The following is a 15952-nucleotide window of genomic DNA, read 5'->3' on the forward strand; positions in this document are numbered from 1 at the left end:
ACTTTGATATAGCATTTCCTTCATGGTGTACATGTTTCTTTACCCATCATGAAATTTCAATAATGAACCAACTTAAATTCATGTCTTTGGTTTGCTGGGTGAGATGATATGTAGATACTGGTACATAGGGTAGTATGTAAAAGGGTAGAGCTGCGAGGCGGGGAGGAACAAAAATTCAGGGCGCGGTGGAAATCGATGACGAAACCTGAAGTACGAAGGTGGCGGCAAACAGTGGTGAGCGGAGAGTTTTCGGAGTCCAACCTTTACTAGATAATGTCAGTCCACATCAGGAAAACCCTCCCGCCCTAATTCCAACTAATTGCTGGTAATTCTGGTAATTCCTGATAATTGGTGAAATTCCCGATAATTAGCTGTTTTAGAAAATTAGATGGATTATGTTACCCCTTGATAATCCATTGATAATTCTCGATAATCAGAAGGTATTGTGAACAATTTCTGTGCTATTGTCTTTACATTTGGGTAGATATATCTGAGTTTGCTGGCTCAGATCATACAATCACACTGAATGTTACACGAAAAAATAGTCTTTTGATTAAAGAAGGGTATCTAATAGGTAGTATATGTTCGCAACCATAATACCGTCATATGAAACTATCAACAATGAGATATCTATCGAGAACGAGCCAGCGACTACTCCGAGTCGTCATCCATCCCATCAATGTCGAGGAGTTCGAGAGCTGCAGCTTGCTCTGCAGTTTTACCAGTATGAGTGTACCTCAAATGCCTGCAACATTGAATCAATATGCGAAGAACAACTCAGACAAAAGACCGGAAAATCTCACTGTACAGCCTCGTAGATGTCGGCCATCATGCGATGGAATTTTCTCGGCGCTGTATCCCTCATATTTTCCAAGAACTGAACATGAAAAAAGTAAGTCTCGCTAAACTGATTACCTGAAAAGCTGAACTTCGCCGGTGAACCCATTGACTTCCACAACAGTGCTGCATACACCTTGAAAGAGAGTCAGGACAGGAATAAATGGAAAAGAAGAGAAATACCGCAGTTGCCACGAGAGCCACTATGGGGATGGGAACCTCCGGACGGTTGGCTTTGTTCTTCGTGATCTCGATAAAGCGTTGTGCAAAACGGACACCAACAGACTGCGTGCCGTTAAAAACACGGCCGTTAATTAGGGCTATTAAGAACTCGCCCTGATAGGGCTTGTTCGATATGGGCTTAGGAACATTTTGAACCTAGTAGTACAAAAATGTGAGCAAAAACGATGGTGAATAATACTAGTATCAACTTGCATCAAACTTCAATGCGTAGATATAGGCATGCTGCACCAGAAGACTTTTGGCCTTGTCGGTGTCTATGTGCCCCAGACGAAAGTAACCGGAGACGCCTGCTAATGCATCGTCTTTCAGTTCGCGGCGCAGGATTGGGATGCGAGCATCTACCTATTTTCCCAGCGGGCCATTTATAGATTAGCACTGATGGACTCAGATTATCGCAGCAAAGACTCACCAGGGCAGCCAGCAGCGTGGTATAGTTCTCGTCCAAGCGCAGACGCTTTTCGATCTCATGCAGACCCAATTCTCTAGCAACGGTTAGCAGCGACTCGTGTGAAAGCTGGTTTTTGTCGACCAGTTCTGGGAACCCGTCAACGAAAACAAGGTGGCATTTTGCTTCCAAAATCGCCCGTTTGACGACTCTCTTCGTATCCTGGTTCTGATCAAGGAGCTTCACATTCCCCGACTCGGTTATCACTAGGTGAGCCTTAGTACTTTTGGCCACAGGAGGTCCAGGCGTCCTTGTAGTGCTTCCTGCCAGTGAGTTGTCTGAATCGTCACTGGATTCAGAGTCTGAGACCGCCACATCATCGGCCCATGTAGGGATCTGAACATTACTGATTGTATTAGTAGCTCCAACAAATGCTAAGGTAAGTTCTGACCTCTGCTGCGTGTTTGTGATCACGCGCGGTCGATTTTGAATTTTCACGTGATGCTGTTTGATACTGTTGTCGACGATACTGACTTGGAGGTAACGCCTTTGACTCTGGGACCTCATTGAAGAGCATACTTGCGATCGATTCTGGCGTCTCGTTATCTTCTTCTTCATCAATGTCCGAACCATCCGAATTCAAGTCGTTCAGATGATCGGAGTCGACCCCACGATCTTCAATAGCATCGTTGTCGTTGTCCTCGTTTTGATGAGATTTGGCTGGGGCGGCACTTCGGGCTACATTCAAATTCAACCAGCTTGTAAGTTTTTTTGTTCTGCTAACAAACTGCTAACAAACGTTTCTTATGCGCTGTGAGGTCTCCATCAATGGACTCGGTATCCTCTTCATCCGAGTCTCTTACTAGGGTACGTGACCGCTCTAATCACAATCAATCGCTAACATCTAGGTACAGTATCAAATCCACACTTACTTTTGCTGGATGGCTTCACGCGTGGTGCCACAGTGGTGGTCTTCTTTTTCGCCTGACTGGTTGGCGCTGCAGGCTTCTTCTTCTGCATAGCAAGATCCACTGGCACTTGAGGAACGGTCAGGTTTTTTGGTCCACCTTTCGCTTTGTCCACATTCCAGACTACAATCCAAACTTTGGTGAGTGTCGCACGTTATGAGAATTGATTGCATGCTCACCAGCGTTTTCCAACGCTTTTCTCTTAGCCTCGCGCGGCGCTGTCAACGCACATGATAAGAGCCTCTTGCGCCATAATATATTCACTTACCGCGGGCGCTACTAGTAAGTGCAGACATCTTGTTGTTTTGTTACTACTGAATGATACTGAATGATGGTACTAGTGACCTTCAAAGACGGCACAGATATTTACCTGAACACGAAGGAATGTGGGTGTGAGGAGGTACGTTCTAAGTTCCTTTGTTACTACTGAATGATAATGAATGCCGGTACTAGTGACCTTAAAAGACGGGATAGATATTAACTTGAGGACAAAGGAATGTGGGTGTGAGGAGGTACGTTCTAAGTTCCTGGTTGAGGAATATATGGGGAGCTAATTTTCTAGTTTACAGTCCGCCCATTGCAACTACGGCAAGCACACTAGTGTCGTCCCTGAGGACACTATTGAATACCTGCACTAGGCGTCTCTTTATTCGGTACCATCACTCCTTGCACTGCCATTTACGACCGCGTTTGCTCCGCGATTCAAATATGCAAACCTGCCCAGCATGTGGGCGCGATGGCCTTACTTTCACTGGTCTTAGCCAACATCTGGCGAAGAGTCGAGACCCCCGCTGTCAAGCGCTCTATCGATCACGTCAACCAGTCAACTCCACATCCGCTGAAGACCACCATATGGAAGACGAGGATGAACCGGTTGAACCACCCGTCTTTGAAGGTGACGACTTCGAGGGCGAGAACTATGGCGAGGTAGACTATGAGATGGAGTGGCGTGATGACGTATCCGAGTCTGAGTATGCTGATAGCGACTCAGATGATGGCGGCATATCCATGGAACCAGAGTGGGAGCCTCCTGTCCCTGATCTTGTGGGAGAACAGCCGCAGGTCCAGGAAGATGAAGTTGCCGAAGAAGATCCTGGCCGTGATGATCGCCTGCGAGTTCAAGAGCGTGCGCAAGGACAGCATGGTTTCATAGCTGTGCCATATCCAGATTCACGAGCAGGCCAAGAGATAAGGCACCATGCTGACGACGATGCCGCCAATGCCAGATATGGAGCGCAGTTCGATGATGGAAATAACCCGTATTTTCCTTTCTGCTCCCAGATTGACTGGGAGATCGCAAGGTGGTCGAAACTTCGCGGACCTACTTCCACGGCATTTACAGATCTGCTAGCAATCAATGGAGTGAATTTTTCGCTATTTGCCTATATTATAAGTGTCTAATTGTGAATTCTACTAGGTTAGAGAGTCTTTGGGGCTCTCCTTCAAAAACGCGAAGGAGCTAAACGCGATTATCGACAACGAGTTGCCAACGGGACGCCCGAAGTTCAAGTGTGAACAGATTGTTGTTGCTGGCGAGGCTTTTGATGTGTATCACCGTGATGTTATCGAGTGCATCGAGGCACTCTACGGGGATCCCGACTTTGCAGATTATCTCGCTTTCACTCCAGAGCGGCATTATGCCGACGAAGATCAAACCACGCGCTTGTTCCACGACATGTACACTGGGAAGTGGTGGTGGGATACTCAGGTACGAAGGATTATCTGCATTCATCGGATTTCATACTTATATTTGTCTTAGAAAAAACTTGATCAACACTGCCCCGGGGGCACAATCATACCAATCATCATTTCATCCGATAAAACCCAAGTCACCATGTTTCGCAATAAGGCCGCCTACCCCGTTTACCTGACAATTGGAAACATACCGAAGGAAATCCGTCGTAAACCTTCCCGCAGTGCACACATCCTCCTTGGGTATCTGCCCACCACCCGCCTCGAACACATCCCTAATAAAGCTTCTCGCCGTCGCACTATCTCCAACCTATATCATGCATGCATGTCTCGCATACTGGGCCCACTCGAAAGGGCAGGATTGGATGGTGTTAAGATGCGCAGTGGTGATGGCGCTCTTCGCCGCTGTCACCCTTTGTTTGCCTCCTTCGTTGGCGACTACCCAGAGCAGCTCCTTGCTACTGGCGTGAAGTTTATGGAGTGCCCCAAATGCGATATCGATGCCGACGACACGGGGAGCAACACAGCAGCCTTTCACTTGCGCAATCTGGGCTCAGTGCTAGATGCGCTCGCTGCTCTTGATCAAGGAAGTCTTGCATTTGTCCGTGCATGTGCCACTGTAGGCATCAAGCCCATTGTTCACCCGTTCTGGGAGGATCTCCCCTTTGCGAACATCTTTCGCGCTATCACCCCTGATGTACTGCATCAGCTGTACCAGGGACTAGTGAAACATCTTGTCCAGTGGCTTTCGGAAGCATGTGGAGCGGTAGAAATCGATGCTCGATGTCGACGTCTCCCTCCGAACCACAACATCCGACTATTTACGAAAGGTATCACTACCTTGTCACGTCTGAGTGGCAAGGAACATGCCCAGATTCGCCAATTTCTACTGGGAATCATCATTGACATTCGCTTACCAAATAATTTGAATGCAGGTCGCCTCTTACGAGCAGTGCGGGGACTACTGGATTTCTTGTACCTCGCACAGTATCCTTGCCACAGCTCCGAAACTCTAGAACTATTACACGCGGCACTAGACACTTTCCACGACAACAAGGGTATTTTTGTGGACCTTGGTATCCGCAACAATTTCAATTTACCGAAGCTCCACGCCGCTCGCCATTACCCCCTCATGATCATGCTGTTCGGTACAACAGATAATTACAATACTGAGTACACCGAACGCCTCCACATCGACATCGCGAAGGACGCTTACCGTGCGACAAACCACAAGGACGAATTCATTCAAATGACCATCTGGTTAGAACGAAAGGAAAAGATATTTCGCCACGACAAGTATATTCACTGGCGGATTTCTGGTGGACGCGAGTCTGTCCCTCATCATCCACGTCCTCCTGATATGAGCTTTCGTCGTGAGCAAGTCATGACGAAACATCCTAGTGCAAAGGCTGTTAGCTTGCAGAAACTCGTCAACGATTACGGCGCGACCTATTTCCGCGAGGCGTTGGCACGCTACATTGCTCGACTCAACTGCTCCCCTCACCATGTTCCACGAGGTCAAGAACTTGACGACTTGGCAATCGATATTCATTTTCCTTTCCGCACGCTACCCGTTTTCCACAAGATTAAGTGGCTGTCATTGGATACTCGTGGCCATGGCGATGCATCTGTCACGCTGGACAGTATACATGCTAAACCACAGCATCACTCTGGTTCTCGTCTGGTGGCTCGGCGATCTGATACAGCATTGGTGGATCGGATGACAGGTGCTCCAGGGTTGAAAGGTATGTGTTTTGATCAATTCCTACTGTATGCGTTACTGATAACTGGTATGCAGATTTCCGGGTGGGCCAAGTTCGTGCAATCTTTGCTTTGCCACCCACATCAATACCGATGCTATTTTCACCTACTGTCCAAGTACCCAGTCATCTTGCATACATCGAGTGGTTCACGCCGTTCCCCCCAGCACCTGACCGGAACCATGGTTTCTACAAGCTCTCTCGGGCACTAGCACGCGGTGGAGAGCGTTTGGCTTCCATTGTGCCCGTCGCCAATATTTTGTGCAGCACCCACCTTGTCCCAAGATTTGGCGCTGTTGCGCCACGTGAGTGGACGAGTGGTACTGTCCTAGACGACTGCGAGAGTTTCTGGTTGAACTTGTACTTGGACAGACATACCTTTGCGAAGTTCAAATAATTGGACTGACAGTACTACCTAGTACCAGTAGCACGTAAGTTTCTCATAACAACTTTCACCGCACGAAGTTGCACTCATCTGTGACCTTCGCTGCTCTCGTCCTTCTCCAGTGATTGAAAGCACGCTTCCCCGAATAACCCCCATCGTCTTCTAACTCTCAAGTCAAGCTCCCACATTTCATCGCATATGCCCTCCACCGCACGAAGTTGCACTCATCTGTGACCTTCGCTGCTCTCGTCCTTCTCCAGCGATTGAAAACACGCTTCCCCGAATAACCCCCATCGTCTTCTAACTCTCAAGTCAAGCTCCCACATTTCATCGCATATGCCCTCCACCGCACGAAGTTGCACTCATCTGTGACCTTCGCTGCTCTCGTCCTTCTCCAGCGATTGAAAACACGCTTCCCCGAATAACCCCCATCGTCTTCTAACTCTCAAGTCAAGCTCCCACATTTCATCGCATATGCCCTCCACCGCACGAAGTTGCACTCATCTGTGACCTTCGCTGCTCTCGTCCTTCTCCAGCGATTGAAAGCACGCTTCCCCGAATAACCCCCATCGTCTTCTAACTCCCAAGTCAAGCTCCCGCATTTCATCGCATATGCCTCCCACCATCTATTTGCTTGTCCCGAATAACCCCCATCGTCTTCTAACTCTCAAGTCAAGCTCCCACATTTCATCGCATATGCCCTCCACCGCACGAAGTTGCACTCATCTGTTACCTTCGCTGCTCTCGTCCTCCTCCAGCAATTGAAAGCACGCTTCCCCACTGCTCGGGGATCTTCGGAACACCTATTTACTTGTCCCGAGTACCCCCCCCCCCCCCACCCCCCCCACATCCTCTTCTAACTCCCGAGTCAAGCTCCCGCATTTCATCGCATATGCCCTCCACCACACGAAGTTGCACTCATCTGTTACCTTCGCTGCTCTCGTCCTCCTCCAGCGATTGAAAGCACGCTTCCCCACTGCTTAGGGATCTTCGGGACACCACCTGTTCATGTCTGCATTCATGCTACCACGTCCAGGCCCAAGAACAGTTCCGCACTATGGTCACAAGCAGCCTTTACCCCCCCCCCCCATCCAGGCCCAAGAACGATTCCGCACTATCACATCCAAGAACGGTTCCACACTATCACGTCCAGGCCCGACATCCTCACCTTCTTCGCTGCATCTGACAGCATTGTTAATGAAAACCTCGTCGAACATTTCTCCAATGAGGTCTAGGCTGCTGAGGCCCAGTGCTTCTACGGCTTCCAAATCATGATGGAGAGAATATTCACTCCTCGACCTACTCACTCCTCATCGACACCTACATCAAAGATTCTAATCAGCGCAAATACCTCTGACGCCATGGAGACTATTCCCTGTGTCAAGCTCAAGATTCGCTGCCGTCGAAGGCATCTTCTTCTCGTGTTCCTTTGCGTCTATCTTCTTTTGCGTCTATATTCTGGCTCAAGAAACGCGATCTCGTGGCTTGGTTTTACGTTCTCCAACGAGCTCATCAGCTGTGATGTCAGGGTATGCACACCGACTTTGTGTGCTCGCTCTTTAGCCACCTCAAGTGTCGCCCGCACCCTGACACTGTCAAGTGCATCATTACTCAGGCTGCTACCATCGAGCAGAAGTCCCTGACGGGTCCGTCATTTCAATCACCATACCTTTATCTGACTGTCTTTCCAGACGCCTCTCCCTGTTGGCCTCATTGGGATGAACACCAAGCTCATGTGCCAGTACATCGAGTTCATCGCAGACCGCTTGCTGGTATCACTGGGTAACGACAAGGTGTTCAATTCCGCCGACTTGGGCTTGTCAAGTCATCCTACTATACTAGAGTGTGTATGCGAACTAGTGACTGTGTGTTTCGTATGTGTATACAATAGTTAAACAGATCCAGCACCATAGGCTCCCTTGATATATGCCCTTCTATATAGTATCAGCTGCTGTATATGATACTCCAGGCATAGCAATCTAACGGCTTTATTTTTGGACATTGCTTGAAGTTAGAAGATAATGCCTTGTGTATTATCACGAATTTTCTATGACTCTTGGATCTTTAGACTATTAGAAGGTAATCTCAACAATTAGGCTAATTAGACCAATTAGATCAATTATCGTAAATTTGGATAATACAGGTGTTTTAGACAAATTTAGGGCGGGAGGGTTTTCCTGATGCAAGATACTAGAGCGTTTTTGCTAAGTGATTTTTCAACGATTTTATTAACTTATCGATCTTCCATTTTACACTTAACTAATGCAGGTGGAGCCCGGAGAAATAACTCATAGCTTGCCGATTTTTTCAGTGACAATTCTGATGAACTAGAACTAGTGTGGCAAGTCCGAGCTCGATCCCAACCCCCAGCCCTCGCTAGCACATACTATGACGACGCGCGTAAACGGCGGACACCACTCATCTATATAGTAGTATGACGTGCTACCCCACACCCACTAGCAAGGTAGGTATAAGAGCTACTACTCACTGGTCACAACTTGCAAGCCTCGAATTCCACGCTGAGAGAGATGTCTTCCTACGAAAACACAACCACTACTACTAGTAAGCCCCCTTGGGTCGAGGATATGATGGCACATGTTCAACCCCATCGTGTGCCTGAGTTTTCCGTGTCCGGGAGCGGTGAGGACGCGTCAGTGTTCTGGGAACCGAGTTCATCCACAACCGACCCTTTCGCAACCCAATCACCATCGGATACCATTCTCCCCGCTCCTTCGCCCTTAGGTGAATTTCCAACCCCGCCGTCATCTCCCACTGGCAGTCTTGGCGGTTGTGGTGCTGAACTCTCTGTCGTTGGTTCAACCATTGATCCCACCAACAATGACAAGAAGTCTTGCTCGTCTCGCACACGATATGGAGGTCCCGCACTCGAGCATTTGGCGAGAGTTGTCAGCGAATGCAACCCGTATACCGCCAAACACAAACACAAGACTCAGGCTTGGAAGGATGTTCACAGCGCGATGAAGAAGAAAGGGTACTTTACGAATACTTCGTATGCAGTGGTCCGAAATAAAATGGGACAGCTTCTAAAGTATCACGAGGTAAGTACTCACTCGAAGCTTTTGCTTGCAAAATGCTCATATCACGACTGGTTGGAAGGATCCCGATTCCGTTCCAAGCATGGATACTACCTTGTCACAATCACAGAAGATCGTCATTGCTGCTCTTCTCGACAAGGTATCAGAAAACCAGCGAGTTGCCGCTGCAATGAACGACGAACAGAAAGAATCTGAAAGGAAGGTGAGTTTCTGCAGTAATGTGTTATCTCGCTACTGTACTGACGAGAGACCAGAAAGCTGATGCCGATCGTGTAGGTGGAGAAGTAATACGAGCTCAGGCTTCTCGTTCCACCACACGTCAGAGTCGGAAGAGGGAAATTGACCAGGTTGACGATTCTGATAAGGAGAACGTGTCTCCCAGGCCCACTCGTTCTGCTCCAGCAGCGAAACGCATCCGCAGGGAGAAAACTGGTACCGAGTGGGAGACGGTACTTGATGTGGTTAAGTTTGGTGAGGAGCAGCGAAGCAGGCAGAACGAAGCAGTTATCGAGGAAATGAGGGCTTGTACGGCTGTTCTCGAGAAGTGTTCTGAACGCTACCTGCAGGCCGTAACTCACACTTTGAAACAATAGAAGCCCTTCACCACTAGGATTCGAAATATCAGTACATCATGTAGCAATAGTACATACTCATGTAGACTGCAAATAATCAACTTCGAAGATGAAAATAATTGTGTAATTCCGGTGGTTCGCAATTGAAGTACTGTGAAACTTGGTTGAAATGGAAACAATTGACGGCATTTGTTAGGAGGACAGCTGTCCGATACTGGTGACCACCGGGTGACGAGAAGATTTGCATCTTCCAGTGTGCGTTGAGCAGTGGCCACAAGTTGGCAACAACACCAAATCCATGTTCGACTTCGATGCGTATGGCACCCATGGCTGCATTAAAATGCTGTTCCTCTTCCGTGCGATCTCCAGAACCTGAAAACGGGCTAATGATTTGAGGGCTTAGGCCGTATGCAGAATCTCCAAAAAGCTGCAAAAAGCGGTCCTCGATAGGTGTATGCTCGTCTACGTCGTCACGCACGGCATATTTCTGGCAATTGGCCAATAGCCTACTCTCCGACAGCAGGAAGGCATCATTTCGTCGGCCTTCAACAGGGCCATAAAGATGACCAAACATGCCGTTAGGCAGCATGACAGCCTGAAACTTGAGTGCGTGGTGTTTTTTGTGACCGTTGTATGCTTGCCGTTGCCAATGCGATGGCCGACAAATACGCCGTATGGTGCAGTCAATAAATCCCCAGACTCCGGTCAAAGGGGAACCACGTTTGTGGACTGCCTCTGCATATTTCTCCAAGTTATGGGGGGAAAGCAGATGCTCATGATCGAATTCTAGGAGATGACCCCATTTTTCATCAATGAAAATGATGACCCAGGTAACGATTTCAGAAATTGCCGCTGCAGAGCGGTCAAACTTGGACACGAGCTCGTACAAGTCACCGGACGAGCGGAGGCGAGCACAAGTCAGGCCCAATGCTTCAATAGCAGTGAATTTGTGCCTGCCTTCAGTTCTAATCACACTAGGCAATCGCAAAACTCGAGCAAGTTCGAGAAGTTCTGATGGGGTCATCCTTGATAGCACATATAGTAGCCATATGCCTGCACATCACTATCACTCACCGAAATTGCCATAGCGATTCACGGTCTCGCAGCGACTGTAAGTACATTTCTGATATGCGTTCACCACCCTGAAGCGGACGTGGTTTTTCGTCACGTTGTCTTTTGTTTGCTCTCGATCCAGTCAAAACCAGAACATCACTGCTGGTCCGCGATAAGGTTGTGATAGCTAGGGTGTGGATAAGTTTGGTTGAAAGTGTTTGGATGGCAAGGATGGCTGGATCCATTGGTTGTTGTAGCAGACCACGAGTAAGTGTTCTGTGTGATTCAACATCGTAATATTTAATTTAATTTTGTTTGTTTAACACTTAGGTGTCACCCGGTTGATGCTTATATTACATCAAGTGGAGTGTCGTTTCACATCGTGAAAAACGCAAAAGTCACTTAGCAAAAACGCTCTACTATCATAGAGAACCCTCACATCAATGCCGAGAAATGTAAATAAGAAGACACCCCTTTTCAAGTATGCTGGAATGAATTATTCTAGATAGAAATAGCAGCTCCTCGAGGCTCTCTCTATTAGTAATAGGGTCTGTCACAGATCTGGATTCAAACGTTCAGATGGCTGGCCGCCCCAGTTTGAGAAAGCCGGCACTAGAATACTAGGGTCGCTGTAATGTTTCTATTATAATTAGCCGTGAAGGTCACATTGTCAATTGATGCAAATTCGCAGCCTGCCTATTTTTGTCGCTGGCCCTGCAGGCATTGTAACATATGACCTGTCGAAATTTAGATCAGTGGCTGAGTTTCATCACGCACGCCTCAAATGAGAAGTTTGGAACTGTTCATCTGATCCGCCGATCCGAATACAACTGTACTGCGATGCAGTATTCGCCCCAATCAATGTTGCATAACTCCCACCTGTGCAAAGAGGTGCAATCGACAAATAATAATAATCTCGTGACACGCGCAGCATTTTAATGGATGATCCTTACATAGCTGAGTCCAGTACATGCCGCTGCTTAAAAGCTTGTCGCATAGTTATTCCAGTGCAGGGTTTATTCCAACATCATGTCCTGCGTAAGCTCCTTTGTCAACTCGAAATATTTCTAGCTCACAATCACATTCACTAGCCTTCGAAAAACCCTTCTCAGTCTGAACCACACGGTGATGACCAGATACATCCAGTTTCAAAATCCCTCTATATTCTCCCAACCGATGAACAGGAGCGCCAGAGGTTAGATTATAGCTCGACTTGAAAGGAAAGGGAAATTGATGCCTTTGTCCACAATAGACTTGAAGTTCAACACGAAGTCCTTCGAAACGCATTCGGGGGGCGTATTGTCTTCGCTCCAATTGAACTGCACGCAGGAGACAAGGTACTCGACAGCGGAGCTGGCTCAGGTTTGTTATCGTCAGAAATTCGGTTCCTTGAGCTGACTGCTGGATCACTCGTACGTCAGCATCTTGGCTCCTGGACTGCTATACCGCCAACAAGGATGCTACCTTCCATGGAATCGATTTAAAGACGCACATTTTCCCAAAGCTCGATGATGTACAAAAGCAACATATCCATTTGGGGGCGGGGGACATTTTGCAGCTACCAAGCGATTGGACGGATAACTTTCGTCTACTAAATCAACGACTCCTTATCGCAGCGTTATCGAAAGAAAATTGGAACACGGTCGTGGAGGAAATTTTCCGCGTCCTTGCTCCGGGAGGCTGGGTGCAGCTCATCGAAGCTAGTCATTGTGTAGCTGGAGAAGCAACGCAAAGACACTTCTCGATGCTTCGGGATCTCTTCGTCAAAAGAGGCCTATTACTCAACTGTGTTGAGCATATTCCGAATGTTCTAAAAGGCACTGGATTTGACAACATCACGGCCCAACGTCTCGAAATTAGCCTCGGCGGTGGGGACGACGAAGACGGGATGAAAGCTAAAGCTCGCGAGAGCTTTATCGGTGCTTACAAGGGAATGCAAGCTCCAGTAGTAAAGATGGGGATTCGGACCGAGGGAGAATTCAAGGAGTTGGTGGAAGATCTAGAAAGGGAGTGGGAGAACAACGCTCAGTCAAAGGTTATCTTCTACGCCTTTACTGCTCAGAAACCGTCCGTGTCACTAGCCTGAGGCTTCGGTTCGAACAGCTTAATATTATAATACAATCTAATGGATTTTCGTCTCGGTCATGATAATGGGTCTGAGGACGACATTGGCACGCGGCGTCAGTTATGGAGTCGCTTGGACTGTGAGAACACTCACATAGGACGTTCTCGTGTGAGACGCAAGCCTTGGATCTATTCGGTAGTAGCACTTTCACGAATCGCCAGGTCCCCGGGGTTTGCTGTCTCCTCGGCCTTTGGTTCTATTGCGGGAGATCTGAGATATCTTGAGCACGGGACGATGCCGCATGCATAGTACAATGGGCTATGGACCGTGGGTAAAACCTGTGACAGTGTATACCGTGACTTACCTTGGGACCCAAGCCTCTGTTTGAATTTTGAAACGCTAGCAGCTGAACTTGAATATTCGACGATCAACGCGCTGATCAGCTAGTCGCTAATGCAAATGTCCGAGGTCTTGGTTGCCAGGGCTATCAGCGTTCAGCCGCTTGCACCCAAACTTGACTCCCATCAGTGGTCAGGCCCATCTGTATCAAACATCGACTTCTCCCTACAATCATGCTCTTAGTAAACCAGAGCAGACGCCATCATGATACAAGCTTGAATCCCCGGCCCGGTTGACATGATGCATCCGTGGTTTGCAGGTGAGCGTAGGCTTAGGTTTCGGTGGCGAGGCCCAACCTGGCCCAACCTCTTCGGGGCAGTCTGTTACATTGTATATATATATACAAATCTTTCCGCGATGATAAGTGCGTGCTACTAATCACAATGAACCACCAGGAATTGGATAACCTTCAAACCGCGCTAAACAATGCGCTAAACAGTCTGCGCGTCGCAATGGACGGGTCGATGTTGCCGCCTTTGTCGTCACAGTATGGAGTCGACATGCACCCTTTGGATGGCCTAGACGAACCCACGCCAGTTGGTGTATACGAAGCCCGCCGAGCAGCACTAGGTATGTTCGAGTGCAACAGGGTCAATCCACTACGTACTGATTCTGCCCCTCTAGCATGCGTTGTAAGTTATCCAGCATACTCCTGCTGTGCTGTGTGCGAACTTATATTTTCAGGCAGAGCTCAAGAATCTTCTCCAACATCCTTTTGAGAAAGCTGCTGATAGTACCTTTGCCATGTATGATGTCGCGACCCTTCAAGTATTTGTTGAACATGGCATTGTCGACCGCATGGCGAAGGAGCCGTCTGGCGTCTCTGTCAAAACTCTCCAGTCAGAACTGAACCTCGACTCCCATAAACTGACCACGATATTGCGCCATCTCTCCACTTGTGGTTGGATTCGAGAGACCCAGGATGGCATTTTCGCCATGAATCGCTCTTCTCGCGTTTTACTACAGGGACAAAGGGGTCGTGCATTAATCTCGTAAGTGTATTTCGCATACTGGATTTGCACGAATAATATTGCTCTAGGGTTCCCGGCAACATGAGGATCGCAGAGGCTCTTCCTCAATGGCTCACGCATCCTGATTCCAGGTTCTCTCAGTCTCCGGACCATACCGCATTTCAGCTTGCGAACAATACTACGAAACCATTCTTTGAATGGGTGAAAGAGGACAGAAATTATCTCGGACGTTTTGCAGCTTGCGTTGAGGTTCGCATGTCATCTACCTTTGACTCGCAACACTATACTTATAATTCTTAGGCACTCGGCGAATATGTAACCCCAGGAATATTATCAGACTATCCATGGGAAACGTGTTTGGAATCAACTGTTGTTGATTGCGGGGGAGGTAAGGGAAGCTTAGCTATCTCCCTCGCTAATAAGTCAGTATAAAATCCGTGAAGGGTAAACTCGACTGACGTGTATCAAGATTCCCTGCCCTCCGTCTTGTTGTCCAGGAGAGGGGGGAGATGGTCGAACTAGCTGAAGCTAACATCAAAGCCCGTTTGGATACCAACTCAGTTCCTGGTAGAGTAGTCGCTGAAGCTCATGACTTGTTCTCTTCTCAGCCGCGCACTGGAGACAACTATACCTTCATGCTACGACATGTTCTGTGCGCTGCACCTTCGTCACGATCCATCGTTATCCACTAACGTTCTGTCATAGACACAACTGGCCCGAGGCTCAAGCTGTAAGTTCTTCGCCATCGTAAAAAATAAATCTCAGTTGACGTTTCCAGGTGAGCATCCTAGAGAAACTCGCTGCTGCCGCAGGACCAAAGGTTCGTCCTTGATGTCATTTTGTAGTTCTGAGAGCACGTTGCCAATATCTTTCTAGTCCAAGATCCTGATCATCGAGAGAATTTCTGGGCATTATCCTGACACTCGCGCCCAGCTTGAACATAAGCCAGCCAACACAACGGACACTATAGCTTCTGCTTCGCTCATAACAGAGCAAGCCATTCTAAATTCTTCATCTCGCATGCCACAAGCACTTGCTTTGCACCTCTTGTGCATTTTGAACTGTCACGAAAGAACATTAGTGCGTCTGCCTCAGCTTAGCATGAACTTCACTCACCATTTTTGCAGGATCAGTGGCGAACTATAATTTCCCGGGCTGGTCTTGTCGTCACGGGGCTGTACAAGCTTAGGGCTTACGTGTCTATTATGGAATGCCGCGTTAGTCACACTTAGACGGGAGTCAAGATGGCGGCCCTGGCCTACACTGGACGCAGTCAAAGAGTGAAACAGAGCACTACCTATGTACGTTGATAACGCGTTGTCCACTATGTAAATCGGCACAGATTTTACCGAACGGCACATATATCAAGCTGTACCAAGCTGTGCGTACCACTTGGAGCTGCCGGCGGCAATCTGAGTTGCCCTACTTTGCCCCCGAAACCGACGAGCAGGAATAGACACGGGCACTATTTTACTACACTTTTAGGCTCTCTTGTGGCTTGACAACCTGAATCCTTGATGCAGATGCATCATCTCTCATTGCGTGCGCATGGCGTGGGTCGCCCCG

General features: G+C 48.2%; 6 protein-coding genes across 6 annotated transcripts; 4 read left to right on the plus strand and 2 right to left on the minus strand.

Moving 5' to 3' along the window:
• Nucleotides 1–651: 651 nt before the first annotated feature.
• On the minus strand, nucleotides 652–2729 carry DEU56DRAFT_916798 (uncharacterized protein; the record flags this gene model as incomplete). Its single annotated transcript, XM_041357909.1, has 10 exons — nucleotides 652–745; nucleotides 804–973; nucleotides 1021–1215; nucleotides 1309–1422; nucleotides 1490–1861; nucleotides 1917–2203; nucleotides 2265–2345; nucleotides 2398–2556; nucleotides 2613–2651; nucleotides 2702–2729. 10 exons carry the CDS (start codon nucleotides 2727–2729, stop codon nucleotides 652–654), a joined length of 1539 nt encoding a protein of 512 aa, XP_041204244.1.
• Nucleotides 2730–3141: 412 nt separating this feature from the next.
• Nucleotides 3142–6282, plus strand: DEU56DRAFT_963130 (uncharacterized protein; the record flags this gene model as incomplete). Its single annotated transcript, XM_041359378.1, has 4 exons — nucleotides 3142–3795; nucleotides 3851–4141; nucleotides 4193–5870; nucleotides 5924–6282. The coding sequence occupies 4 exons, from the start codon at nucleotides 3142–3144 to the stop codon at nucleotides 6280–6282; spliced, it is 2982 nt and encodes a 993-aa protein (XP_041204245.1).
• Nucleotides 6283–8858: 2576 nt separating this feature from the next.
• DEU56DRAFT_744203 (uncharacterized protein) lies at nucleotides 8859–9919 on the plus strand (the record flags this gene model as incomplete). The annotated part of the gene is made up of 3 exons (XM_041349060.1): nucleotides 8859–9329; nucleotides 9388–9528; nucleotides 9581–9919. The coding sequence occupies 3 exons, from the start codon at nucleotides 8859–8861 to the stop codon at nucleotides 9917–9919; spliced, it is 951 nt and encodes a 316-aa protein (XP_041204246.1).
• Nucleotides 9920–10481: 562 nt separating this feature from the next.
• Nucleotides 10482–11061, minus strand: DEU56DRAFT_708823 (uncharacterized protein; the record flags this gene model as incomplete). The annotated part of the gene is made up of 2 exons (XM_041347463.1): nucleotides 10482–10923; nucleotides 10973–11061. Coding segments are annotated over 2 exons (531 nt in total), but the record flags the coding sequence as incomplete, so codon positions are not given.
• Nucleotides 11062–11807: 746 nt separating this feature from the next.
• Nucleotides 11808–13325, plus strand: DEU56DRAFT_826295 (uncharacterized protein). The gene is made up of 4 exons (XM_041354331.1): nucleotides 11808–11989; nucleotides 12043–12146; nucleotides 12204–12313; nucleotides 12373–13325. The coding sequence occupies exons 1-4, from the start codon at nucleotides 11981–11983 to the stop codon at nucleotides 13035–13037; spliced, it is 888 nt and encodes a 295-aa protein (XP_041204248.1). The 5' UTR covers nucleotides 11808–11980; the 3' UTR covers nucleotides 13038–13325.
• Nucleotides 13326–13394: 69 nt separating this feature from the next.
• On the plus strand, nucleotides 13395–15890 carry DEU56DRAFT_826302 (S-adenosyl-L-methionine-dependent methyltransferase). Its single transcript, XM_041354332.1, has 10 exons — nucleotides 13395–13985; nucleotides 14040–14047; nucleotides 14100–14407; nucleotides 14455–14635; nucleotides 14687–14808; nucleotides 14856–15038; nucleotides 15092–15116; nucleotides 15165–15206; nucleotides 15263–15466; nucleotides 15514–15890. Exons 1-10 carry the CDS (start codon nucleotides 13799–13801, stop codon nucleotides 15616–15618), a joined length of 1365 nt encoding a protein of 454 aa, XP_041204249.1. The 5' UTR covers nucleotides 13395–13798; the 3' UTR covers nucleotides 15619–15890.
• Nucleotides 15891–15952: the final 62 nt, after the last annotated feature.

Source organism: Suillus clintonianus (assembly GCF_016758775.1).
Source record: "Suillus clintonianus strain FC179 chromosome Unknown DEU56scaffold_93, whole genome shotgun sequence".
Lineage (NCBI taxonomy): Eukaryota > Fungi > Basidiomycota > Agaricomycetes > Boletales > Suillaceae > Suillus > Suillus clintonianus.

What these genes read in the sequence shown, in the direction of transcription:
- DEU56DRAFT_826302 (XM_041354332.1), top strand. Translation starts at nt 13,799, where the DNA reads ATGAACCACCAGGAATTGGATAACCTTCAAACCGCGCTAAACAATGCG. An exon ending in TTCATGCTACGACATGTTCT is followed by an intron (nt 15,039 to 15,091) that starts GTGCGCTGCACC and finishes GTTCTGTCATAG; the next exon opens with ACACAACTGGCCCGAGGCTC. An exon ending in CTGCTGCCGCAGGACCAAAG is followed by an intron (nt 15,207 to 15,262) that starts GTTCGTCCTTGA and finishes ATATCTTTCTAG; the next exon opens with TCCAAGATCCTGATCATCGA.
- DEU56DRAFT_826295 (XM_041354331.1), top strand. An exon ending in GATGAACAGGAGCGCCAGAG is followed by an intron (nt 12,147 to 12,203) that starts GTTAGATTATAG and finishes TGTCCACAATAG; the next exon opens with ACTTGAAGTTCAACACGAAG. An exon ending in CGACAGCGGAGCTGGCTCAG is followed by an intron (nt 12,314 to 12,372) that starts GTTTGTTATCGT and finishes CTCGTACGTCAG; the next exon opens with CATCTTGGCTCCTGGACTGC.